Source organism: Mus caroli, unplaced genomic scaffold (genome assembly GCF_978045245.1).
Source record: "Mus caroli unplaced genomic scaffold, Mus_caroli_1 scaffold_19, whole genome shotgun sequence".
NCBI classification, from domain to species: domain Eukaryota; kingdom Metazoa; phylum Chordata; class Mammalia; order Rodentia; family Muridae; genus Mus; species Mus caroli.
The window spans coordinates 34,749,052-34,760,775 of NW_028227274.1; the positions used below are offsets into that span (position 1 = coordinate 34,749,052).

Sequence of the window (11,724 nt, forward strand, 5' to 3'; positions counted from 1 at the left end):
GAATTTCAGTTTCTGATGCATCTAGCCAAAAAATTGTATAAGATAACTGGAAGAATATCAAAAAGCCAACGTCATGAGACAGATGAACCCACAGAGAAGCTAATTGTAATGTATCAGTACACATAGAAGAAGATGGGAACATGGACTTCCCAGATGTGATCTTGGTAACAAGGCACTTTGTTCAATCAAAGCTTGACTCTCCTCTCCCGCAAAAGACAGAGCTCTAGAGATCAGTGGTTTTCCTAGGTGTACTGATAGTCCTCTCTCAGCAATCTGATTCATGAATAATTCCAGTTCTAGCAACATAAGAGATCTTCTGGCTGGGTGCAATGCATGTATGTCTTCAGTCCCCAGTACTCAGCATCAAAGACTGGCAGATTTTTTTTTTTTTTTTTTTTTTTTTTTTTTTTTTAGTTTGAGGCCAGCCTGGTCTACATAGTGAGTTCCAGGACATTTGGGCTACAGAGAAAACTCCTGTCTCAAACAAACAAATCTTTTGAAAGAAATATAAGCCTGAGAATTATCTCACCAAAATAATCAAGACAGAGAACAAGCCCAGGTCAGTTCATTAGCTCTTCTCAGTGGACATGTTACATACCAAGAACTCTTACTGTTACAGAATGCTTTAAAGTCCTTTTTCATTTCCATTGAGGAACCAACTTCAAAAAGCAAACAAATAAAAAACATCTTTCCTGCAACAAGCAGTTGGGAACATCTTTGCTATTCTTGTAACTCACATAACATTTTGTGTAATTCACATTTGTTGTAAGTGGCTAGACCATCTGCATCGACCTGTTTACTGATGGTTGTTGGTGAAGATGAATCAATTTGTCAGTTACACACACACATATTACAGAGTAAATTTATACTTTAAAGTAACAAAAACAGTACTGTAATTTTTGAAAAGTCAGGAGAGTTAGTAGTCCAATTTAAGGTAGTAGTCACAATAACTTTGAAACATTTGTATGTTCTTTGTAAGTGGAACCCCCAAGTGGGAAGTTTTAGTACTTTTTCAGGCAAGTCTCTAACACTTTGAATACCAGCTGTTAAAACAAAATAAAAAGTGAAACAAATGGATTTTAACAAGGGAGCGAAAAAAGGAACACAATGAAAAAGGGTACATGCAATAGTGAATAAGGACGCTTGGTGGCGCTGCAGGCTAAGCATATGAATAATGGGCTCTGCTGATGCCCTGGAAGCCATTACCGAATCAGAACTTACACCACTCCCTAAAAGAAGGTAGCATTCACTTTGGATCTAAGGAAGCGATCTCCAGAGAAGGCACAGCTCCAACGGGAAGCCAGCGAGTAAAATTTAGTTCTGCTATTTCATCAAAGCACGTGTGTGGATTCTAACACTTTAGAGACCCTGCACAGATCTGGATCCCCTGTGAACAATGGAGACAGCGCTAGCAAAAAGATCACAACAAAGGCAAGTTGTTTTTCTTACTATGCTGTTGCTTTTGTGTGTGTCTGGTTCAGAGGCGATTAAATATTCCATGCCAGAAGAAACAGAGAGTGGCTACTTGGTGGCTAACCTGGCACAAGATCTGGGGATCAGGGTTGGGGAACTGGCAGCTAGAGAGGCACGAGTCCATCACAGAGGAATCAAAGACCTCTTGCAGCTGGATGCAGAGACAGGAAATCTGTTCTTGAAGGAAAAATTAGACCGTGAGGTGCTGTGCGGGGCGACAGAACCCTGTGTGCTGCACTTCCAGATCATACTGAAAAACCCTGTGCAGTTCTTTCAAACTGAACTGCAGCTCACAGATATAAATGACCACTCTCCGGAGTTCCCTGACATGGAAATGCTCCTAACAATCCCTGAGAGCGCCCAGCCAGGGACTGTGTTTCCTCTGAAGGCAGCTCAGGACCCTGACATAGGGAGCAACGCTGTTCAGAACTATACAGTCAGTCCCAACCTCCATTTCCATGTCATTACTCTCAGTCGCTCAGATGGCAGGAAATACCCAGAGCTGGTGCTGGACAGAGCCCTGGACAGGGAGGAGCAGCCTGAGCTCACTTTAATCCTCATGGCTCTGGATGGGGGAGCTCCACGAAGGTCTGGGATGACCACAGTTCATATTGAAATCATGGACATCAATGACAATGCTCCCCAGTTTGTACAATCGCTCTATGAGGTGCAGGTTCCTGAGAATTTCCCCCTTGATGCCTTAGTTGTCACAGTCTCTGCCAGGGATTTAGATGCTGGGATATATGGCAATATAGCCTACTCTCTGTTTCAAGGTGATGGAGACTCCCAACCATTTGTAATAAATGAAATCACAGGAGAAATCCGTCTAAGCAAAAAGTTGGATTTTGAAGTAACTCCATACTATAATGTGGAAATCGCAGCTGCGGATGGAGGGGGACTTTCAGGAAAATGCACTGTAGCTGTTCAGGTGTTGGATGTGAATGATAATGCTCCAGAGTTGACGATCTCTACGCTCTCAAGCCCTATCCCCGAAAACTCCCCAGAGACTGTCGTTGCTGTGTTTGGTGTTTTTGACCCGGATTCTGGGGACAATGGGAGGATGGTGTGCTCTATTCAGAACGAACTTCCATTTCTTTTAAAGTCCACATTTGAGAACTATTATACTTTAGCGACAGAGAGGCCACTGGATAGAGAGAGTATCGCTGAGTACAACATCACCATCACTGTCTCAGACATGGGCACACCCAGGCTCGCAACCCAGCACACTATAAAAGTGCAGGTGTCTGACATCAACGACAACGCCCCCGCCTTCACGCAAACCTCCTACACCCTGTTTGTCCACGAGAACAACAGCCCCGCCCTGCACATAGGCACCATCAGTGCCACAGACTCAGACTCAGGCTCTAATGCCCACATCACCTACTCGCTGCTGCCGTCCCAGGACCCTCAGCTGGCCCTCTCCTCGCTCATCTCCATCAACGCTGACAACGGGCAGCTGTTTGCGCTCAGGGCATTGGATTATGAGGCCCTGCAGGCCTTCGAGTTCCGCGTGGGCGCCACAGATGGAGGTTCGCCCGCGCTCAGCAGCCAGACTCTGGTGCGCGTGGTGGTGCTGGATGACAATGACAATGCGCCCTTCGTGCTCTACCCACTGCAGAACGCTTCTGCGCCCTACACTGAGCTGCTGCCCAGGGCGGCGGAGCCTGGATACCTGGTCACCAAGGTGGTGGCAGTGGACCGCGACTCTGGCCAGAATGCCTGGCTGTCATTTCAGCTGCTCAAGGCTACGGAGCCTGGGTTGTTCAGCGTGTGGGCGCACAATGGCGAGGTGCGCACCACCAGGCTGCTGAGTGAGCGAGATGCACCCAAACACAGGCTGCTGTTGCTGGTCAAGGACAATGGAGAGCCTCTGCGCTCTGCCAGCGTCACAATGCACGTGCTAGTGGTGGATGGCTTCTCTCAGCCCTACCTGCCCCTGCCAGAGGTGGCGCTGGATCCTACACGGGAAGAAGATAATCTCACGCTGTATCTTGTCATCTCTTTGGCATCTGTGTCTTCTCTCTTCCTCTTGTCCGTGCTACTGTTCGTGGGGGTGAGGCTGTGCAGGAGGGCCAGGGAGGCCTCTCTGGGAGGCTGCTCTGTGCCTGAGGGACACTTTCCTGGCCACCTGGTGGACGTCAGCGGGGCAGGGACCCTGTCCCAGAGCTACCAGTATGAGGTGTGTCTGAGCGGAGACTCTGGGATTACAGATTTTAAGTTCCTGAAGCCCAGCATTCCCAACAGTCTGATTCCAGACAATTACATGTTGAATAGTTAAAATTACGGAAAATTCTTAGTAATCATCAGGAGAAGGATAAGTCGGAGTAGCTTGGATGTCCGTATTTTTCCGGTAATTAGTAATACTTCTTTGAGATTATGTCTTATTTCTATGTGCTTTTACTTTTTACATAATCAATTAATGCTTCGATACTTTCTGTCACTAGCAGGAAGTAAAAATCTTTACTCTGCTAGTGATAACTCAAAGTTTTAAAATCTCATTTAATGTAGTGTATTTGACAAGCAATGTAGAATGCCAAACATTTTCAAAATTTATCTGTAACAGTTTTTATTTTGATTTTCTTAGAACATACACTCACTGTACAATGTGGTAGATTTGTTGTGATGCTTGCATACATGTAGATAGTGTACTTTGAGCATACTCATCCCTGATCATCAGTCTCCCCCTATAATTTCACAATGTCCCTAACTATCACCTGGAAGCGAAAATGTTCTTCTATTGTCATTGTGTGTGGCTATTGTTCCATTCATTTTCCTGCAAACAATGTAGCTTCATTTTTCTTAATGGATTAGTAAAATTACATTATGTGGATTATAGGTGCAGTTCAGTTGGTAGAGTATTTGCTTAGCACGCACAGTATACTGTGTTTGAGTGCCAGCATCACATAGCATGTTTAAGCTCATCTGAGTTATATGAGTCTCTGTCTTTCAAAACAAAAAACAAAAAAACAAAACAAAACTGCACTTTACAAATAAGTACTTTTTCTTTACTCATCCATTACAACAATATTAAACGGTTCCCTCAACAGTTAAGTAAAATGTTAACTACAGATGTTTCTTTGAGAAGTATAATAGTTTGAACTCCTTTAGAAACAATAGCCTTAGCCCATCTCTTTATTGACACTTGTTATTAACATTTTGAGACAAGGGGTCTCTACTAGCCCTGGCTGTCCTGGCATCACTATGTAGACTGAGTTGGCCTCACCGAGACCCACCTGCTTCTGCCTCCTGAGTATGGGGATTACAGTCATGCACCACGCACCCAGCAGCAATTAATATTCAAGATTTCATTTTAATATAGACCAAAGGTTAAAAACTTTGATAAATACATTGGATTACTTTTAAGCTTTTAGTCTTCAGGGTTGTTCAAAGCATATTCAAATAACAGGAATAAATTAAACATATGTTTTAAACTACTGAACAGGTTTTCTTCATATTTTTTGGTGAAGTCTATAGTTAGATGCCTATTTGGTTTGTAAATTTTGAGTTGTTGTAAAGAAAGCCCCTTGGGATAAGTTTTAAGGTACTACAGTGAAGACCGTGTTCTGTTAAGCACTATTGCTTACTAATACCCATTTCCCATGTATATGATGACTTAGGAGGAAATCTTTTCTTAGCTTCCTTCAAGATTCCCTCAGATTGTAACCTGACATGATTTAGGATTACTCGGAATCTTGCTCGAATAATAACTTTGATTCATATTCTCCCTCCATCTTTGTAATTTAAAAAATGTACAAAGCTGGAATTACAGAACAATAACCCTGAGAAAGGTTAAATTGACTACAACTTAGAGTTAAAGCTGTTAGGATTCACAACTCCAAATAATACGGCCAGTTTGAATGAAATGTGTCTCAGCTTTCTACTGTTGTTGTAAAACACCATGAACAAGGCAAGAAGAAAGATTTCTATTTAGAAATACTCTATCAAAAAATAAAGAGTTCCCCTGGGGCCTTACAGTTTTAGAGGGTGAGAGTCGATGACTGTCATGGCAGGGATTTCGGCAGAAGGCAGGAATGGTGCTGGAGCTGAAAGCTTACACACTGATTCAGGAGCAAGGGGCTGGATGAGAATGGCACGGGATTTTGGAACCACAAAACTCATTCCTACTGACATACCAGCTCCAACAAGGCGACACCTACTCCTTCCCAAACTGTTCTATCAACTGGGGACCAAGCACTCAGATATGCGAGCCTATGGGGACCATTCTCCTTCAGACTACAGGGACTGGGACTGGGGATCTGTTGTTGAACACTTTCTCTTTATAGCATGCTCATGGCCTTAGGTTCTATCTCCAATACCACGAAAGAAGAACTTTTCTATGGGTGGTTACTCTCCTAGTGTTTTCTCTAGTTATTAAGATTAATACATTAGTGAATCTTAGTACAGGGCAGATTATTAATTATAGATACATAGAAGTACACTATTCCTTTGACCAAGGTCCTAGACTATATAAAAATAGAACACACTTCTATGTATCGATAGCCCTTCTTCTTATTTGTGCTGCATGATACAAATTTCATTCTTATGAATTATATATGCATGAACATATGTTCATAATTATTCAAAGACATATTGTTGAAAGTCAAAGGATGAAAAAGATACCATCTAAACAGTAAACAAAAGAGAGTTGGAGAACAGCAAAATCAACCAAAAAGTTAATTTTTAAGATTATTAAAACAGTGTTAAAGAGGGCCATTATAAATAAAAGTGAAAATATAACAACTAAACATACATATACCTAAATATAATCTCTCAAAGTAAATGTATGTGTTGATTTTTATGGTACTGTGATAAAATACTCTGACCAAGGCAATTTAAGGGATGAAGGATTTATTTCATATCACACTTCTAGGGTAAAACAGTCATGACAAGGAAGCGCTAGAGCTTGAAGTAGTTGGCCACATTGCATTTACAGTCAGGAAGCAGAGAACAATGAATGCTTGTGTTCGCCACAGTTTCTATTTTTATATAGTCTAGGATCTTGTTCAAAGGAATAGTGCTACTCACAGTGGGCATTCTTCAATGTGATCTAATCAAGCGAGTTTCCTAAAAACGTGCCCAGAGGTGCACGTTTCAGGTGACTCCAGATCTCATCAAGTTAACAATGGAGATCACACATCACAACAAATTAAGCAAAACTTGACACAAATAATATTCAATTTCGATTAGTTAATTTGATTGGAGTAAGAAAACCGCCTACATCATTAATGAGGCACACCTTTGTGTGTGGTATGAGGGTGTGTACAGAGATGTTAACTGAGGAGATAAGACTTGGCATAAACATGTAGGGACTATCCATTCCATGGAGTAGGTCCAAGACTGAATAAAAAAATGGAATTAAGTAGGAAATTAAGAAAATTTGAAAATGTAAGGAACTCAATGTATTTCTAAGCAGTCAATAAGGCACATAAGAAATCACAAGAGACACGATAAAATCCCCGAAGTGACTGAAATGTGAAAATACAACACGCCAGAATGTATGATGTACTATTAAAGTTACACTTAGAAGAAAATTATAGGAGAAAATAACACTTTAAAAAAAAATCTTAGAATCAGAAAGTCACCGTTTTAGTCAGGGATTCTATTCCAGCACAAAACATCATGACCAAGAAGCAAGTTGGGGAGGAAAGGGTTTATTCAGCTTACATTTCCACATTGTTGTTCATCACCAAAGGAAGTCAGGACTGGAACTCAAGCAGGTCAGGAAGCAGGAGCTGATGCAGAGGCCATGGAGGGATGTTACTTACTGGCTTGCTTCCCCTGGCTTGCTCAACTTGCTTTCTTATAGAACCCAAGACTACCAGCCCAGGGATGGTCCCACCCACAGTGGGCCCTCTCCCCTGGATCACTAACTGAGAAAATGCCCCACAGCTGGATCTCATGGAAGCACTTACCCAACTGAAGCTCCTTTCTCTGTGATAACTCCAGCTTGTGTTATGTTGAAACACAAAAACCAGCCAGCACAATTGACCCTTGTCAACTTGACACACAAACACATCACTATTAAGCCTCAACCCTTACTTTCTTATTTATCCCCAAGATCTAAATAACTCTAAAAGTCCCACAGTAGTTACAAATTCTTATATATTAAATTTTCAATCCCCTTTAAATATCCAATCTATTTTAAAATTCAACGTCTTTTTACAATTCAAAGTTCCTAAACTGTGGGTTCCACTAAAATACTTTCTTCTTCCAGGAGGGAAAATATCAGTGTAAGTCACAATCATAAGCAAAATCAAACCTCATCTGTCCAATGCCTGGAATCCATTCACAATCTTCTGGGTTCCTCCAAGGGCTTGGGTCACTTCTCCAGCTTTGTAGCACACACCTTGTCTTCTAGGCTCCAGCTGCTTGTACTCCACTGGCATCTCCAAAACACTGCTGTTTTCTGCTGCACCTAGGCTTCACCAAGATCTTCTCATAGATTCTTTTCATGGTGGAAAGCCTCAACTCCTTTGCATGACCCCTTCAGTCCTGGACCATCAGTTGCAACTGAGGCTGCACCTTTGCCACTGTCTGGACTCAGTCGGGCCCTCAACCCTCAGGAGAATAAGGGTCCTGGTATTCAGGTGGGCAAGGGCTCAACAGGCTAACAAACAGACGTGAACACAAGGGAGTGTTGATCTGAATGTAATTTCTCAACGCGAGCATCTGACTTATATTACAGAAGAAAACAAGGAAGTTAGGTGACACATTAAGGTCATTCAAGGTACATTGAGGTTATCCAATGCAAAATGACTTTACACAAAACAGAGACATGCACACACAAAAGCTAACAGGAACTAGGCAGTGTTTACAACTGGGATAAAAATCAATGTCTACAACTGGGATCAAAAGCAGCCCCACCTAAGGTCAGCTTATTCTTGGAAGCCAGGGACAAAGGCTTTATGCCCTTGCCATAGTTCCAATTCTAGTCTTTTGTATAATCCACCTTCCCCCTAGGCCATTGTAAATTCCTGTGTAGGCAGTGACTCAGTTGTTGTTCTAAGTATTTACTCTAGTTCCTTCTTAGACCATAACCTTCCTTATTCCTAGGCCATTGTAAATTTCTCCACATGGGAGTGACTTGGCTACTATTCTAAGTTTACTTTGCAGACTAGCCCTGAGATTTCTAGCTCTTTTCCAGTAAATTGTAATGCCTGATATCTTACACTGTCTACACTGGAGTCTGAATGAGTAGCATTCTTACTAAAATCAAAACCCAAGTTTGGCTCAATGATTTCCTAGGATATTGGAACACTGGTGGAGGCTAATCTAACTTAGCTATACGTCAAAAATCATTTCTTAGAGGCACTTATAATAAAACAATATTGAAGGAAAGCACACAGATCCTTTCACCAACTGATGTAGGGACAAATTTGGGGCATTCATGCTATGGGATGCCAAGACTCCAGGAGACTAAGTTTCTGTGAAACTTTTTGCCTCAGAACTGTGTCCAACCCTTTGGGCCTGTCACGCAGTTTCCACTGGAGTGGCTGTGGCACACCTTCACCAATGGCCTTCCATGGCCTGTCACAGGGCCGATCCTCAGCTGCTCTTCATGACCACTTCATGCCTTCAAAACCAGTACTATCTGGGTGACGCTTACATAGTCCCAAGTCCAGAAGAAGCAGGAGGTACAACCTTGGCTATATCTGGAACACAGTCTCTTTGTGTTCTCAGAAAACTCTTCCCAGAAGATTTCACCTCAATGATGTGGGTCTCTTCTTAATCACCACTAATTTTTTAGTTCCAGCCAACCAGCATCAATAGTTCCAGTAATGCAAAGGTTTCACTTTAGTAGTTCTTGTATCTTGTTAGTAACAGCTGATTCTTTAGCCCCAGTTAACCAAACCACAGAATCTTCACAATCAAAACAGCAATGACCCTGACACAAGTCTTTAATCTTCCCTCTGAAATTTCACAAGCCAGGCCTCCATCTTATGCATTGTTCTCAACATTATCTTCTAAGCTCCTACGGAACATCCCACAAAGCTCTTAACACCAAATGGATCTTCTAGCCAAAAGTTCCAAAGTTCTTCTACAGTCCTCCCCCAAACATAGTCAGGTTATCATAGGAATACCCCACTCCTGGTACCAATTTTTCTTAGTCAGGGTTTCTATTCCTTCACAAAACATCATGACCAAGAAGCAAGTGTGGGAGGAAAGGATCCACTTTGCTGTTCATCGCCAAAGGAATTCAGAACTGGAACCCAAGAATGTCAGAAAGCAGGAGCTGATGTGGAGGCCATGGAGGGATGTTTCTTACTGACTTGATCAGCTTGCTTTCTTATAGAATCCATGACTACCAGTCCAGGGAAGGCATTACCCATAATGGCCCTCCCACACTTGATCACTAATTGAGAAAATGCCTCCTTACAGGTGGATCTCATGGAGGCATTTCCTCAAGGGAGGTTCCTTTCTCTGTGATAACTCCAGCTTGAGTCAAGTTGACACACGAAACCAGTCAGTACAGTCACACTTCTACTTTAAGGCAAGACCTGTATTTTTGGTGGGTATAAAGCCAGGTGGGTTATATTGAACTAGTCTCAAATAAAGGAACAAAGAAAACATTTGAATAATGAGAACATTCTAAACACCAGTGGCAAAAGTATATCAGAGTGGATGGCATCAGTGAATTAGAAAATGAAAAACAGCAGAAGTGCAAATCAACTGAAGCAAAGGTTAGCATATTGCCATAATCAAGAAACCTAATAAATATACCCAGGTTAACCCAGGAATAAAGAAGATTCAAATTACCAAAATGTGGAATAATTGAGGGGTATTGTAACCTAACAGAACAGAGAGATTATAAGAGAATCCTCATACGTTTCATGGAAACTAGTTATAAAAATCAAGATTAACTAAAATAAAATTCCTAGAAACACACACTGCTAAAACTGACTAAAGGAGAAATAGAAAGTGAGAATAGACCCATAATTAATTCTTGTTAGTAGTAAAAGATTTTCACAAAGTCTGAGAACAAGATAACGTCACATACAAATCTACCAAATGTTAAAGAATTAACACCAATACTTAAATTTTTTTCATAAAATAGAGGGACAGAAAGTACTTATCAACTCAGGAGGATGGTAGTAGTCCCATTGTGACAAAAACAGACAAATACAATACAAGGAAACTAAATACCAATCTTCTTTAAGAGTGTCTTCAAAACTTCTCAACTGCTGGGCATGGTGGCACACGCCTTTAATCCCAGCACTCAGGAGGCAGAGGCAGGCGGATTTCTGAGTTGGAGGCCAGACTGGTCTACAAAGTGAGTTCCAGGACAGTCAGGGCTATACAGAGAAACCCTGTCTCGAAAAACCAAAACCAACCAACCAAACAACAACAACAAAACAAACAAAAAAAAACTTCTCAACTAAAAATTAGGATATTAATTCAATTGGCATATATGAAGATTACATATCACAGTCAAGAAAGATTACCCTAGGATTAAAACATCTGTTCATATTCAAATTAAATCAGTGCAATATGCCTTATTAAAATAACGGATAAAACCACACAACTATTTCAATAAATGGAGAAAAGCAATTTAGAAAATGCAACACTTTTCTATGATAATAAAGCACACTAAGAGGTAGGAGCAGAATGAACACTCTTCCATCTGCTAAAAACACAGCTACAAAACCCCATACATAGCATCCTATTTAACAGCGGAAAAAGTACAAAATAAAGATGTTTGATTTCATTGCTTCGATTTAACATTGTACTGGAAGTTCTAGCCATTGCAAATAGGAAAGAAAAATAAAATTATTCTAATTGAAAGCTGAAGAAATAATGACATATGTCTTAGTTAGGGTTTTACTGCTGTGAACAGACACCATGACCAAGGCAAGTCTTATAAAAAACAACATTTAATTGGGGCTGGCTTACAGGTTCAGAGGTTCAGTCCATTATCATCAAGGTGGGAGCATGGCAGCATCCAGGCAGGCATGGCAAAAGCAGAGCTGAGAGTTCTGTGTCTTCATCCAAAGGCTGCTAGTGGAAGACTGACTTCCAGGCAACTAGGGTGAGGGTCTTATACCCACACCCACAGTGACACACCCATTCCAACCAGGTCACACCTATTCCAACAAGGCCACACCTTCAGATGGTGCCACTCCCTGGTCCAAGGACATACAAACCATCACAACATATGATGCTGCTTATTTAAACAAAATGGCAGGGAATTTACAAAAGACAGATTTTTAAAGTTCGGCAAGTTTGCAGACAAAGATCACTATCCAAAAACCA

At 41.4% G+C, this 11,724-nt stretch overlaps 1 protein-coding gene across 1 annotated transcript; it reads left to right on the top strand.

Annotated features, from left to right (window-relative positions):
• The first annotated feature begins 1,037 nt into the window (after positions 1–1,037).
• On the top strand, positions 1,038–6,463 carry LOC110284912 (protocadherin beta-8-like). The gene has a single exon (XM_021150908.3). The coding sequence runs from the start codon at positions 1,397–1,399 to the stop codon at positions 3,749–3,751; it is 2,355 nt and encodes a 784-aa protein (XP_021006567.1). The 5' UTR covers positions 1,038–1,396; the 3' UTR covers positions 3,752–6,463.
• The last annotated feature ends 5,261 nt before the right edge of the window (positions 6,464–11,724 follow it).

Bases quoted from the DNA above. Each gene is read 5' to 3' on its own strand.
- LOC110284912 (XM_021150908.3), top strand. From the start codon at position 1,397: ATGGAGACAGCGCTAGCAAAAAGATCACAACAAAGGCAAGTTGTTTTT.